A 15,937-nucleotide genomic window follows, 5' to 3' on the forward strand; every position below is an offset into this window, starting at 1 on the left:
TTAGTTATCGCATAGAGACTGTGTCTGCTTCTCGACCACCTAAACTATACAAGTCACAAGCAAATCAAAGAGGAGTGACTTACCAGAATTTAATAAACATCAAAACAGCTCCTCTTACGGAACAAAGTAACAGTAAGCTAATAAAGTGTGGTTTATTAAATATCAGATCTCTCTCATCTAAATCCTTTTTAATAAATGACTTGATAAGTGACCATCACATAGATCTGTTCTGTCTCACTGAAACCTGGCTGCAGCAGGATGAATATGTTACTTTAAATGAGCCGACTCCAAAGAGTCACATCAACTATCATGTTCCAAGAAGTACAGGTAGAGGTGGAGGAGTAACAGCAATTTATAAATCAGATTTATTAATTACTCCTAAACCTAAACATAGTTATAACTCATTTGAGAGCATCACTCTGAGCCTTTCTCACCCAGACTCTAAAACTCAGAAGCCAGTTGTGTTTTGTATTGTTTACCGTCCTCCTGCTCCATATTCAGAGTTCTTAACTGAATTCTCTGAATTCTTATCTGACCTAGTTCTTAGCAGAGATAAAGTCATTGTAGTGGGAGACTTTAACATTCATGTAGATGTTGACAGCAACTGTCTCAGCACTGCTTTTAACTCCTTAATAGACACTATTGGTTTTACACAGCAGGTAAATGAAACCACTCATCGTTTTAACCATACCCTCGATCTTGTCCTGACATATGGGGTTGAAATTGATAATTTAATAGTTCTTCCCCAAAACCCTCTGTTATCTGACCATTTCTTATTAACTTTTAAATTTAGCACAATTGACCCTACAATACCTGGAAAGAAATGTTATTATAGCAGATGTTTATCTGACAACGCTGTTGCCAGATTCAAGCAGATGATTCCATCATCTTTTGCCTCAATGTCTTGTAGATACACAGAGAACAGTCACCTTAATCCTTATGAACAGGTTGACTGTCTTGTAGATGATGCTGCAGGTTCTCTACAATGTTAGACACAGTGGCTCCTCTGAAGAAGAAGACAGTGAATCAGAGGAGGTTAGCTCAGTGGTATAACTCAGAGATCCGCAGCCTAAAGCAAAGGACTAGACAACTAGAAAGACAGTGGCGTTCCAACAAAATAAATGTAAACTGCATTGCATGGAAGGACTGTCTAATAAAATATAAAAAAGCACTTTGTGCTGCTAGAAAAACATATTATTCCTCCCTAATTGAGGAAAACAAAAACAACCCCAGCTTTCTTTTCAGCACTGTAGCCAGGCTGACAAAGAGTCATAGCTGTATTGAGTCTACTATCCCCTTTAATCTCAGCAGCAATGACTTTATGAACTACTTTACTAATAAAATTATCATTATTAGAAAAAACATTCAGCAGCGACTTCTTCCAAATGACAGAAAGCACTGTCTAGATCCATCAACTTTAAATTTATTAAATCCTCTGTCTTACCTAGACAGCTTATTCCCCATAACTCATATGGAGTTAACCTCAATAATAAACTCTTCCAAGTCGTTCACTTGTCTATTAGATCCAATCCCAACCAGATTACTCAAAGAAGTTCTACCTTCAATCAGCTCGTCCATATTAAATCAAATCAACCAATCTTTACAACTAGGCTATGTACCACAGGCTTTTAAGGTGGCTGTGGTCAAACCTCTATTGAAAAAACCAACCCTGGACCCTGGACGACTAGCCAACTATAGGCCAATTTCAAATTTACCCTTTATTTCCAAGATTCTGGAAAAAATCGTGGCTAAACAATTATCTGACCACCTGAGTGGGAATAACCTGTACGACGATTTTCAGTCAGGATTTAGAAAACATCATAGCACAGAAACAGCTCTGGTTAGAGTCACTAATGATCTTCTATTAGCTTCGGACAATGGTCTAGTTTCTGTCCTTGTCCTGTTAGATCTTAGTGCTGCATTTGATACAATTGATCATAACATTCTATTACAGACACTAGAACATAGAATCGGGATTAATGGAACAGCATTGGGATGGTTTAAATCCTATTTGTTGAACAGATTCCAGTTTTTTCATGTTAATGAGGAATTCTCCACATGCACAAGGATTAGCTATGGAGTACCACAGAGTTCTGTGCTGGGTCCAATTCTGTTTAGCCTATACATGTCACCTCTAGGTGAGATTATTAGAAAGCATTCTATTAATTTTCATTTTTACGCAGATGATACTCAGCTATATATGTCCTTGGAACCAAATGAAACAGATCAACTAGTCAAAATTCAGGGTTGTTTAAAAGACATCAAATCCTGGATGTCCCAAAACTTCCTTCAACTAAACTTAGATAAAACCGAGATTCTTATTGTTGGGCCTAAAAATCTGAGAGAGACACTATTGAGTCAGATAGCCACCCTGGATGGCATAACATTAGCTTAAGATTCTACTGTGAGGAACCTTGGTGTCATCTTTGACCAGGATCTCTCTTTTACATCATACATTAAATAAATCTCCAGAACCGCCTACTTCCACCTTAGAAATATAGTTAAAATCAGAAGCATCCTCTCTCAGAGCGATGCAGAGAAACTGATCCATGCATTTGTTACCTCTAGGCTGGACTACTGTAACTCATTACTCATAGGATGTCCTAACAGCTCCTTAAAAAGCCTACAGTTTGCTCAAAATGCTGCAGCCAGAGTTCTGACAGGACTTAGAAAGAGAGATCACATTTCTCCTACATTAGCTTCTCTGCACTGGCTGCCTACAGGCAGCCTGTAGGATAGAATTTAAAATTCTCCTACTCACCTACAAAGTACTCAATGATAAAGCACCTTCTTATCTTAAAGACCTCATATTTCCTTACGCTCCCAGCAGAACACTTCGTTCTCAGAGCGCTGGGCTACTTGTGGTTCCTAGAGTGTTTAAATGTACAACGGGAGGCAGAGCTTTTAGCTACCAAGCTCCTCTCCTCTGGAACCAGCTCCCTCTTTAGGTTCGAGAAGCTGACACACTCTCCACCTTTAAGATTAGGCTTAAAACCTTCCTTTTTGATAAAGCTTATAGTTAGAGATGGTTCAGGTCACTGGCAATTATTGTTAGTCACAGGAACCATCTCTTAGTTAAGCTGCAATAGACATAGACTGCTGGGGGACTTAATTTATACACTGAGCTCCTCTGTTTCCTTCTACCTCCTCTGTCCAATAACCTCCCACCATTGTCCCATGTTTAACTAACCTTGTCTCTTTCTCTCCAGTAGTTGTGCTTCTCTCCTCTTTCTCTCTCTCTCTCTCTCTCTCTCTCTCTCTCTCTCTCTCTCTCTCTCTCTCTCTCTCTCTCTCTCTCTCTCTCCCCCCCCCCCCCCCCCACTCCCTCTACCTCTCTGTCCTCACCTACAGGTATCATTGGACTCAAAGTTTGGTGTCTGTGATGGGCAGCTGCGGATCCAACCATCCTGCCTGCATCCAGTCCCTGGTCCAACCATCCTGCCTGTGCTGTGTTGTTGCTTGTTGCTGTTGCTGTGCTATTCTCTCTCTCTATCCTCTCACCCCAACCGGTCAAGGCAGATGGCCGCCCACATCCAGTCTGGTTCTGCTGGAGGTTTCTTCCTCGTTAGAGAGGGAGTTTTTCCCCTCCACTGTTGCTGTCAAATTAAATGCTTGCTGTATGTGGGATTTGTTGGGTTTAGTTGTGTGAGGTTTTAAACCTTACTTTGTAAAGTGCCTTGAAATAACTTTGTTGTGATTTGGCGCTATATAAATAAAATTGAATTGAATTGAATTGAATATGTCGTTGGACCGCCTTCAGCTTTGATTATGAAACTCCTCCGCTGTGTCTCTGTTTCAATAAGCTTCTGCAATGTCACAAGATTTATCCATCTAGTGTTGCATTCATTTTTTACCATGATGTTCCATTGATGATGGTAGAGTCTGGCTGGTGCACAAAGCCTTCTCCAGCACACTCCAAACATTCTGAATGGATTCAAGGTCTGGACTGTGTGTTGACCAATCTATGTGTGACAATGATGTCTCATGCCCCCTGAACCACCCGTTCACAATTTCAGCCCGGTGACTCCTGGCCCTGTCATCTTGGAAAATACCCATGCTTTGAGGTAGGAAGGAATTCATTGATGGAATAACCTGGTCATTCAGTATATTCAGGTAGTCAGCTGACCTCAGTCAGCACATACTGTTGCTCTGACTAGCTGCAGCAGCCCCAGATCATCAGTTCAAGTGGCGACATTTTTTGGGCCAGCCAGTGTATTTCTTCTATTCACCACATGGTCACAACAGCACTTTAATGCTGGGCCAACCTGTACTAAACCCTTATTTGCTCATTGCTGCCACAGAAGAGGAGAAAGTTGGATGGGAATTACAGTACTTTTTCAGAAAGAGAGGCAATTTTGTCTGTCTAATTTGTGAAGGGGCCGTTGCAAACTTGGAACAATTTTATTCAACTATTCATTTAATTTTTATTCTTTTTTATTTGTAAGATTTTATTTGAACGGTGCATGTTATGTACCTGTAACTGTAACACAACCTTCACAGAATTGGATTGGTTTGAACTCAAATTAGAACAGACAACCTTGCATCATCTTATAATTCTTCAAGTGATTACGAGGATTTACACATTTTAAGAAAATTCCCCCAAACTTTGCTAGCAGGCTATCACCCAATAACAACTTTGTCTAGGCTTAGAACCACCCACCTAATTACCAGACGGACACAAACATGCAGAGTAATTAAACATAAAAAATGTACAAGTGAATTAATAAAAATGCGGGGGAAAACAATATAATTAGCAACATAAAGACAACTAAAGTTTCCAATTTAGCAGTTATTTACTAATTAATTTCTATGTATAATCTCTCATTTATTAATAAATATACTTACGTCTAGATTTGGCTCTACATTTATATTTTGTTTATGAATAAATCATGCTTCGAGCTCTTTACTTTTCACTTCTTGCAGCTTTAAAAGTTTAAGCCTTCGGTGCAGATCGCAGCCTTTTACCTCCACGTCTGGAGCAGGAGCCGATCCTCTGAGGCTCACGTACAACGTCAGAGCAGCTGCTCGCGTGAGTAAACAACACAAAGAGCACGTGCACGCTGTCACAGCTGTGGCTAACGCTAAGCTACAGACACACAGTGGGTGAGCTTACATGTCTGTCCCGTTCCCAGTAATTCCGGTGTTTAATAAAGCTTTAGCGATCTTCCTCCACACAGTGTCCCGGTTTACAAAGCGGCACATAGCTCTGCAGGCTTGAGACAGACGACCGAGGGACCTAAAGTCCAGATAAGACAAGATATGAAACAGGACATCTTCAGGCAGCTGGAACAGAAGCATTGTGGCCACGTAACAGCGCTGCTGCCCGCTCCTCACGCTCTATTTCGTCGTAAAAACAAATTAAACCTAATAAACGTTATCGGCCATGTTTCAGAGAGAAGCAGCACAGACAAAGCAGGAAGCCATTAGAACGACAGCTGCTGACGTAGACCGTACGTAAATTACACGTGATGACGTATGTCCGCTTTTACGTTGACTACGTCATACTAGTCAATAAATGATGAAAAAACTTTGTACTAAAATGTTAATTCAGACTTACATGATTTTGTAAAATTAGTGAAATTGTACAAGTTTGTTTAATTTGGAAATTTATAACTATAGCAGCAAGAGAACTTGTTTACAGTTTGAAGCTCATTTATCCTTCATTATAAACGGCAGCTGCTTGTTTTTTTAATTAATGACAGGAACACAAAAATATGACATGTGGTTTTATAGGACCATGAACATAGACAAAGTGTTCATTCTGAGCATGTTAAAGTACATTTCACTAAGACTACTACCAAGGTTGTGTCACGGTCAAATGACTACCAAAAGTTGATTGACCTTATGACATTTTGTGAAGCGCTTAACCTTTTAGCATCAGTAGCATCAATTTGTGCTCATTCACATCATGAGGGCCCTCAAGCCTTCAGTTATGGGCAGCATCCCTGCAGGTCTTTGATCAGCAGTGCGCAACTGCACCCAGTAATTGAAATATGTAGATTGCTTTTCCTTTTATAATTTTTTAAACATGTCCCCTTGTTAAAGGCTGTTCATTCTTTTAACCTATGTCCCAAACACAGGACCGTCAGACAAAATCATTTATGGTTGACTTTCCAGCTGAACTGTCATGGCTAAAAGGAAATGAAGAGTTTGGGAGGAGGGATGTGGAGAGTGGAGGGAGCCTTGGGGGGTGTTAAAGGGGGGCGATGACAGGGAGGAGCGTCTTCCCCTTTGATCTTTTTAGGGCAGCAGAGAGGGAGGGGAAGGGGCTCTGCCTGAGCTGGCAAACACATTTAGCTGGTAATTGTTCTGATCAGACTGACAATCAGTCTTGGAAATACATGGACAAACAAAAGTTTACAGCTCCAATTGGAAAAGTCAACAGGTCTCGCATAAGGCCTGTACATAAACAATAAAACTGTTTAGCTGGAGCTTCACTTTGATCAGTTGTTTGCGTTTCAATTATCCAGCCTGGGTAGACAGCTAGCTTTGTTATCACTGCTGAATGGTGACTTGGATTTAATGGGCTGCCTGGCATGATAGAGACTCTATCCATCTCACGGTTTTTGTCCTCGCGACATGAACATCCTTAAAGTCAGTTAGTCCTGTCAGACAGCTACAATAAGGCAATGTCAAAATTATATATATTTTGTATTGTTATTTGTAGAAATTATGTTAAATGTTAATTTAACAATTAACAACCTCAGGGTCGAGGACTGGATACAAAGCATTGGTGCTTCAATTGAATTACCCTAATTCTGCCCAATACCATGTCACCATCCCACCGCCCATTGAGTTTTATGATTAAATACACTGCACGAGTTACATTAAGAGACACGTAGTAAATGTTCATATATTTGCAGCCTCAGGTCAGCTAAGTTTTGTGGTGCTCATTCACCATAAATTATTAAATAAGCTTATCTGTATTTTTATTTATAGCCCCTAAAACTAATGATTTAATTATAATTACTCATGAATTCAGATTAAAACATATACCTACAACTCAAACACTGAAGAAGTGAAGCTTAGGAATGGAATCATTAGTGTGATTGGATTCTGAAGGATTGGACAAATTGGCTGCCTGTTAGAATTCAAAGGTTATCTCTTGACAAATAGGTAAATTATAGTCTTCTGATAATTACTATTTGACCATCCTATCCTCTTCAGCTTTCCTCTGAGCACTACAGAAGTAAGTTAAGTAAGGGTCAACAGGGACTGTGGGCTCCCTGGGAAAGTCCTCATCTCGCTGAGTGTTTCAGAGCCGACACAAGTGGCCAAAGTGCTTTTTGATGAGGGCAGCTTCTGTGTCAGCTTGTGGCATTTGGGGCTGCTTAGGGACTACAGGGTCATGTTCTCTGGTCACGCCTGCTATTCTACAGCCTCTGTGGGGGTGTTGGTGCAGGGGTTAAATTGCTCCCTAAGCAAATGAACAAGGTAGCTGTGTTTGTTTATCTGGGGTTAAGCATGAAGGCTGAGGCTCAATAAAATGGATGAAAGCGATGTTACCCCCGTTTTCTAGGCTGCAATTGCTTCACATTTGCATCCTGGCAGTGGTGACACAGAAGGTGTGATTTTTCCCACAAGCTAACTCTCTGACTTTGGAGGTAGGGACAGGGGGCTGTAATGAAAAGGACAGACAGAGTTTCCACAGAATCTACTGGCTGACATTTGGGAAACAACTCTAAAAACTTATATACACCTATATATCTTATAAAATAATCATGCACTGTTTGTCTGTACTACATCATTGAGATATGCCAGTTGGCTTTATTTAATTGATGTGGTGTCTTCACATGACAAATCTCTCTGGTCACCGATGTGGAAAGAGTTAAACAGATTAATGTCAAATATTGTCAAAAGCATTTAACACTTTAATGCCTGACAGATCGGAAAATTCTTTTGGGAAATTTTGGAATTGAGATTTTTATTAAAGAATTTTAACAAAATCTCCATTTTGGTTGGTCTTGCATCATCAAGTGGCCCACGTGTCGTTCATGTGCTTGGAGTCAGATTTCTTTTGTTAGTACAACCAGCAATATTTTGATTCCTAATTTGAAATAAGCAATATGCAGGCACAGTTTTAGGTTAGTTTTTTTAGGGCTCAACATTTAGGGTAAACATTAGCAAAAGAGTTATTCATCACCTCCATAACCTTGCCGGCACATTTCATGTTTTCCTCCAAAGTAACTTTCAGCATCAGCTTTAGGCTGTCATTTTTTTATTTCTCAACTGCATATAATAAGGAAAAACTGCTTCAATCCCCACAGAAAATTACTTTTGGAACTGCTGAAGACATTTGATGGTACCACTGCTGCATGTGGGTGTCCTGACAGGTCACAGATTCATTAGTCAATGGGAAACTGAGCCACATTCTTTGTAGCTTGTAATCAGTAAAATTAGAAAAAGGAAACATATGCAGATTTAAATTTCATATATTAACCCTTTTCAATATTTTGTATTTAAAATATTGTGGAAAACCACAGCATCTGCTCAGTTAGGAAGTGCTACTTTAAGGAGATTAAATTCAACATGATAGCAGAACTAGATCAAAACTACTGATTCAAGGTTGAATATAGACATCATTAAAGTAATGTTCCATTCAGAGGATGGATCAGATCAGTGATTTTGAGTCCCATCCAGGTGTGCAGTCATTAAGTCACTAGTATGAAAAGCTTTTTCCTTGAGTAATGTCAATACATCAAATGCAGAACATACGAGAGGATCCAGGACCAATATAACTAGTTTGCCCAACAGCAGATAGAAGAGATATTTATAGACAATAATGGTGTGAGCACATACTGCTATGAGCATCAAGTTTAAAACACAGTAGCCTCAGTTGCCAGAAGAGCCACATCAATGGTCACCAGCATGACAACAACCTAGAAAAGCAGGGCCATCAATAAATGAGTCACCACAGAGTGATGGCACAGGTGAATCATCATGGAAAGAGCCTACGAAGCAGGAACCCTATGACACAAACAACAGAATTAGTCCAAGCTACTGTCACTGGAGACATCCTGTTAGAATACAGGCTAAATTCTTGTTATCACTAAGCACTAATTTGAACATAATCATACTAAAGACCTTTTTCAGGTTGTAGTATGTTTTCACAATAAAGAGACTGACAAATCTATTTCACTAATAGCAAGCCCTAAAAGATTACACAGCAGCTTGTCTCAATCACAAAACGCTGTGCAGACAAAGGAGGATAGGCTGCAGTGGTGCCACATAAACTATAACTATTGTAATTATTTGATAGTTTTTCATCAATTATTTTTTAATGTCGATTGATTGTCACCAGAAACAGTTTTCACTCGTACCTGGTTGGCTCCTCCTCTCTGTCAATCAATCAGCAGCTAATGATGTGAGTGACAGGTAGATTGCATCAATGAGCTGCTCGGGTTTGTTTGCAGAGCTAGTACAAACTTTAAAAGGAACCACATGCATATGAAAAGAAATAAAAGCATGACATACCTGAGCATAGTAGCAAAACGCAAACAAATGTAGAAGTCTATAAGAGAAGAAGAGAATGATGCGTTTAAGCAACTACCATGCATTTGTGAAAGACAAATAAATGTGCTTTAAAAGCCAAAAATGAGCAAACATGAATTCAAAACCTTACCGAAAAAACAGCGGTGGTGCAGAAACTGGTGAATAGACTAAGCAGCTTCATCAACCTGCCGGGGAGATGGATGCTGCGTTTCAACCTGTTAAATGAGGCCAAAGCCTTTTGGCGCTACCATCATATATTTGTCAGACATTCAAAGCCTTGAGCACAGGACCCAACAACTGGAAAGGCAAATTAAATAAATTAAATGTATACTGCGTAGGTTGGTTGAAAAGAGCAGCATGTTATAAAGCCTCCAATTAATTTCAAAATGCTGCAGCCAGATTTCTGACGGGACTTAGAAAGAGAGATCACATTTCTCCTACATTAGCTTCTCTGCACTGGTTGCCTGTAAAATGTAGGATAGAATTTATAATTTTCCTACTTACTTACAAAGTACTCAATGATGAAGCTCCTTCTTATCTTAAAGACCTTATAGTTCCTTATGCTCCCAGCAGAACACTTCGTTCTCAGAGCACTAGGCTACTTGTGGTTCCTAGAGTCTTTAAATGTAGAACGGGAGGCAGAGCTTTTAGCTACCAAGCTCCTCTCCTCTGGAACCAGCTCCCTGTTCAGGTTCGAGAAGCTGACACATTCGCCATCTTTAAGATCTGGCTTTTTGATAAAGCTTATAGGTTCAGGTTCAGGGTCACTGGCAGTGATTCTGTTCTCCTTTTGTTTATTCCATCCAATAATCTCCCATCATTGTAAGTAACATTGTCTCTTTGTCTCCAGTAGTTGTGTTTCTCTCTCTGTCCTCACCTGCAGATATCATCAGATTCAGAGCTGTGTGTCTCTGTTGGGGAGCTGCTGGCCACGTTAACATTAGCCAGATATTAAGAGCAATGGAATAATGAATAATTGAAGACACAATTATGATTATTATTTTTAAATTTTAATTATGCATTATCTTAGTATATATTTATTTATATTATTATATTATTTGCCCAACATTCTTAAAATTAACTAGAAAGTGTTTCAGAATATTAAAAACCTGCGCAATATGCATGTCAATAACAAAATACCTTTCCCCTAATTTCACCATTTTAATAATCGTAATTAAAGATAGTTGGCCAACTGGCACAGCTAAAGTGAACTGACTTAATAACTTACTGTAGTGAGCTTTTCCTCTGCAATTACAAGATAATTATTACAAGGTAATTATTACAAACAAACAAATGAAAGCAAGACAAAATGTGGAATGACCCATCGAATAAAACAAATGGAGAGCAGAAAGTACTTACCTGTACACAGATACTTTAGTCTGCACATGCAGTGCCTGTTCCAACCGTCACAAGTCACAGTGCCAGAATCTTTTCTCTTCCAAATGCGTTGTTTTAACTGCCAAATGTTTTCTATTACAGTTTAATTATTTTTTCTGGATTATGTCCAGTCACTGCAAAACACTTAAATGTTATAAATAAACCCCTAGTAACTTACCCATATATTTATTACATTAATATGATTATAATAAATAAATAAATTAATTAATTAATTTTAATAATTTTACTGTTTTTCAATATGTATTTAAAGTTACAGTTTACAGTAGATTTGTAGTTCCAAACTACTTGTGTGTCTATTTACAGACAAGGGGTGCTTGTTTTTTTTTATAATAAAAATGAACCCAGATCATTTCGAATTGAGCAAAGTCATTATCAGTTTAACACAATGAGTCTGGTGCAATTGCTTCAAATTGTTTATAAGGAAGAATAATAAGATGGGAAATGTTTTCTTCATTTGATGTCAACCATGATTTAACAAGCTTCAGTGATTATTCATCTGACACATTTGACTTTGGAGTAGCTTCATCTAAATCAACCAAAGTAGCACACATAAACACATTCATACCAATCCTTATCAATGCTCCAACATATGTTAGTGTTTTAACTAGTGTTAAAATGTCAATTATATCACAATATTCTGTGTTTTCCACACCAACATGGAATAAAGCACAGTACAAGTACCAAACAAAAGTTTAATCAGTATTCTAATTTACATTTGCTACACATTTTAAATAAATATTTCATTCTTAAAATTATTTTACACATCTTCAAATAAAAATATATTTATATATGTATAAAACAGACAATCAAGGGACAACAATAAGTTCAGGGCTTTGTCACATTTGAACACATCAACATTAAAGTAGCTCCTGGGATCATCACATGTAGCTGCCACAGTAAACTCTGCTGGAGAGAATGATGCCAGATGGGAAGCAGCACCTAGCAAAATGCAAAACACCACAGCGACGTGTCCTGAGCCCACCCAGGCAGGGGACGGTCCCTAGCAGTGCGCTCCATCAGGGACTTCGGGTCTCCTTGAGCAGCAGGCGAGAGTCCGAGAGAGACTCCACTGGTCAAAGTCACATCAAAGAACTAACACTACAACAAACCACTCTACTAGAAGCAATGTGCATCTGAAAGCTAACGTCTTTTTGTCAAAAGAGTACAAAAATAGATTTTCATGGTTTCTTATCTATGTACAGTTTTTTAGTTTCACTTTGAGAAAAATAGACTCTAACTAGATATGGCAGATCTTCTACTGCTCAGTAAAAACGTCCAGAGGCTTCTGGTGAGAAGTCATTGACTCCCTTCTCCTCAGCGCTTGGACGAGTATCTTGTGCGTTTAGTCCTGTGGCTGAAGGGGTAGTGGATGAAGTCGAACGGCCTGTGGTGGCTCGGGTGGGTGGGCTGCTGCCCCTTCGGCAGCCTCTTCATGAAATGGACCTCGCGCTGGTGCTGGCGTGTCCGCGAGCCCTTCCGCGGCCGCCCGCGGCGGGTGAAGGCCATGTACCAGCCCTCGTAGCGGGCGTTCCTTAGAGCCGTGTAGTTGTTCTCCAGGACGATCTCGGTGAAGATACAGTCGCGACCGTGTCCGTTTTTCTGCAAACACACAGGCAGAAAAAAAGCTCTTACTTTGATGTAGATTTACAGATGGGAAATATGACATATATTATATATATGTCATATATATGACATATATATAATATATGACATATATATGTTATCCCTACACTCAGGCCTCCACGAAGCCACAGAACATATGCTACAGCCATTACAGCTCAGGGACAGACAGATGACAGCAAACACCCAGAGGACCTCGTGCAGGTTAAGGCCTCCTGCCACAGGCCGGTGTCTGTGTAGTCAGCCGCCTAGTGTCACCTTCACCAACAGCTTCATCCCCTGTCGCATGTGCCAAAAACGTGGATCTGCTTGCACCCAATAGTATTGAACGTGATTGCAGTGTGAAGGTGAGGAGTTGACCGCTGCTGATCAATATTAAGGAAATGTACATTAAGGTTGGCTGATGGAGTGGTGGCTGGACTCCTACAGTAACAAAAGCGTGTTAAAAATAGTTATGACTCACGCACACACACACACACACACACACACACACACACACACACACACACACACACACACACACACACACACACACACACACACTAGGGCAGCCTGTGTGGCTCGAGGCAGATGGTGTACGAGGTAGGGTGCTGGGGGGGGGGTCACTGTGTTTATTAGCTGTCACAGTGAGATAGCCTCACACACCTACACATTACAGACACGCAGAGCTAGATGCTCAGGGCCAGTTGAAGACTGTCCTATGCACCGGTGTGTCCAGCTCAAAACAGAAACGGCTTCAGGCTCATTGTTCTATTTCTAGCGGGTTTATACACATTTACCTCTTTTACTTTACACTTAGCCGTCCAACACACATTCACACACACACACACACACACACACACACACACACACACACACACACACACACACACACACACACACACACACACAGACACACAGCTTCCTCCATCTCCTTGAGCTGCTGCAAACGTTGACATCTTGACCCCGGCTACAACAACCTGGCCAGAATGTGCTCTTCTCCCTCTTCTCCTCTTACCTTTCCGATGAGCTTTCCCCTCTTGTTCATGCAGATGTAGAAGCCCGTCTCAGCTCCTTTGATACGCACTCGACTCCCAAACGTATCGGTTTCCACAATGAGTTTGGCTAAAGCAAGCAGAGACACAACTTGTTAATAAACAGGTCTGTAAGAATGAGGTGGACATGGACGTCAATGTTGAAAGCAATCTGAAATGTGAGCGAGAGCATTGAAGTCTGTCTCACTGTCCTCACACTCACACTAAAACCATTGGGCCATTCCTTGCCAGTGCAGCAGAATGGAGAAAGCGCGTGTCCCCTCAGTCTTTGAAGACAACCCTGGCAGGCTCAGCTCTTCAAATATAGCAGCACTGACCGCACACAGGAAGCCCCCAGAAATGTGGAGCATTCAGACACGTTTGCTTTGTGAAACCAATTGTTGCTGTCTTTTTATGTAACAAATCTGCAAAGTGTGGCTGAACTGCTGAAGACGTGCATCGGCGTCCTCACAGATCAACAACACACAACCCTAGTTGGGTTGTGTGTCCAATTCATGGTTGGGGCCTGAGGCCTACGGCTCTGGCCACGAGCTCCAGTTGCACTCACAGCAGACCCTCGGACACACAGGGTCACTTAAAGCACACACATTCTGCAGCAGACTCAATTTATACACAACAAAGACAAGGTGGCAGCGACGCGGGACGGGGCCAGTTCAGCTGTGATGCAGGACAAAGCGAGGCTGGATGTGAGGAAGGGGGGTGACATGACTTCTAATGGCTCTTCCAGACAGTGGGATCTGTGGAGGCTGAGCGTTAGCACCGCGGCCAGTGGACGGGCTTTTCCCCTTCAGCTCTCACACAACCGTTGCCAAGAGCACTTTTAGGCTTATTACAGACACAACGGCTTTGATGAAGAATTTGCTTGAAATTAAAAAAATCATTTAATTTCTTATTAATTACTGTTAATAACTTTGGGATACTCTCTAGCACTTCAGAAAAAGGTGGGAATATTTATCATCAAATGCCAAAAATGCAGAATCATGAAATTAAGTAATTAATTTATATTCCCAAGTATAAAAAATGAAGTAGTCATTTTTTTAATCAATCATTTTTAAGTTTGCAAATTACGATTGGGTTTTACATTTTTAAACACTAAATCGTGGAATTCAAAAGGACCGACACTAAATGTCATAACATGAAATATTATCTGAATGAGTGTAATTTATGAAATGAATTACCGTGCACGCCGCCGTCCTCAGCCATGGCGTTGATCTTCTTGTTGGGCAGGACTTGGACGTGTTTGCCGCTGGTTCTGCTGTACAGCTGGTAGATCCGGACCAACCTGCGGCTCACGCGATCCGTCACTTTGCTCTGCTCGCTTACATGCTGCGTGAAATTAGGCGGGGACTGATTGGTTACCTGTCAAAAATTAGACGTCATCACAATCATCAGTACGTGTACTTCGCGCTCTCTCTTTAAAGGTTTTATTTCATTTAGAGAAGAGGCACCAAGCGTGACTGGGATTCAGGTCTTGTGCGGGAAAGGTTTTTTCTATCGCTGCAACAAACAGCCTTTTCCCAAGTGACAAGTGCAACAAGTTCCAGGAGAACTGCAGCCAAACGAAATGAACAGCTTCCAAAAAGACGCACAGTGTGATTACAGGTTGTGCGTACAGGAGAATGTGCGCCACGGCGCAATCACAGCACAGACGCCGTGACCGGCGCAGAGGCTCCACGCTGCGCGTAACGTCTACTTTACGTCGCATTTCTGCTGTGATGGAATGGCTGCACGCGCTCCTCGGGCTCGCTTACGGCTCAGAAGGCTCGCGCGCCTTCCGCGCTCTGTGCCAAGGCCGCTCTGTTGGTCAGCAACCTGCTGCCCGGCGCGCCGTGGGAGCCGTCCGGTATTATTGTCACATAATGTTATGATGATCCCTCACCTTTCCGTGCTGTGCCTCGATCATATGTTTTATAGGTATTTATTTCAGCTATTTCCAATTTGAAAGGAACCACATGCATATAAGAAGAAATCACAGCATGACATACCTGAGCAAAGTAGCAAAACGCGAGCAAACGTAGAAGCCTAAAAGAGGAGAAGAACGTGATGCGTTAAGCAACTTCCATGCGTTTGTGAAAGACAAATAACTGTGCGTAAAAAGTGGGAACTCACAGATAGCTGAGTCTGGAACGGGAGGCTCGCATGTTCGAAGGAGGTGGAAAAGCCTTCTAAATAAAGCGATTGTCCACTTGGTATCACTAGAAATAAAAAATGCAGTCGGTTCCAGAGTTTTCAGCGAATTCCACAATAAATGTAAAAAGGTCAGAGGTGCTGACACGGAGTCTCAAGTGCGCACAGTGGACACGTTCCTCGTCAAATCAGGCTCCGGCAGATGATCAGCGCCTCTTAATGACGCTGTGGGACACACGGCCCGTTGCGACTGAACGGCACTTGCA

At 41.1% G+C, this 15,937-nt stretch overlaps 2 protein-coding genes across 5 annotated transcripts in view; both read right to left on the reverse strand.

Annotated features, from left to right (window-relative positions):
• fbxw4 (F-box and WD repeat domain containing 4) overlaps positions 1-5,452 on the reverse strand; it is a 41,240-nt gene extending 35,788 nt beyond the window's left edge. For 2 of the 3 annotated variants that reach the window (XM_029127218.3, XM_029127217.3), the window contains exon 1: positions 5,114-5,451. In XM_029127218.3, coding sequence (XP_028983051.1) covers positions 5,114-5,298 — 185 coding nt within the window. In that variant the 5' untranslated portion in view covers positions 5,299-5,451. Of the gene's footprint in view, positions 1-5,113 lie in introns of all 3 variants that reach the window. The other variant, XM_029127219.3, reaches the window with a different exon arrangement.
• Positions 5,453-11,568: 6,116 nt separating this feature from the next.
• fgf8a (fibroblast growth factor 8a) overlaps positions 11,569-15,937 on the reverse strand; it is a 4,699-nt gene continuing 330 nt past the window's right edge. Inside the window, exons 1-5 of one of the 2 annotated variants that reach the window (XM_029127236.3) lie at positions 15,654-15,937; positions 15,530-15,566; positions 14,723-14,870; positions 13,508-13,614; positions 11,569-12,489 (exon numbers count right to left, since the gene is read on the reverse strand). The exon at positions 15,654-15,937 is cut by the window's right edge and continues 330 nt beyond it. In XM_029127236.3, coding sequence (XP_028983069.1) covers positions 12,205-12,489; positions 13,508-13,614; positions 14,723-14,870; positions 15,530-15,566; positions 15,654-15,685 — 609 coding nt within the window. In that variant the 5' untranslated portion in view covers positions 15,686-15,937 and the 3' untranslated portion in view covers positions 11,569-12,204. Of the gene's footprint in view, positions 12,490-13,507; positions 13,615-14,722; positions 14,904-15,529; positions 15,567-15,653 lie in introns of both variants that reach the window. The other variant, XM_029127235.3, reaches the window with a different exon arrangement.

This window comes from Betta splendens, chromosome 15 (assembly GCF_900634795.4).
Source record: "Betta splendens chromosome 15, fBetSpl5.4, whole genome shotgun sequence".
Classification (NCBI taxonomy): domain Eukaryota; kingdom Metazoa; phylum Chordata; class Actinopteri; order Anabantiformes; family Osphronemidae; genus Betta; species Betta splendens.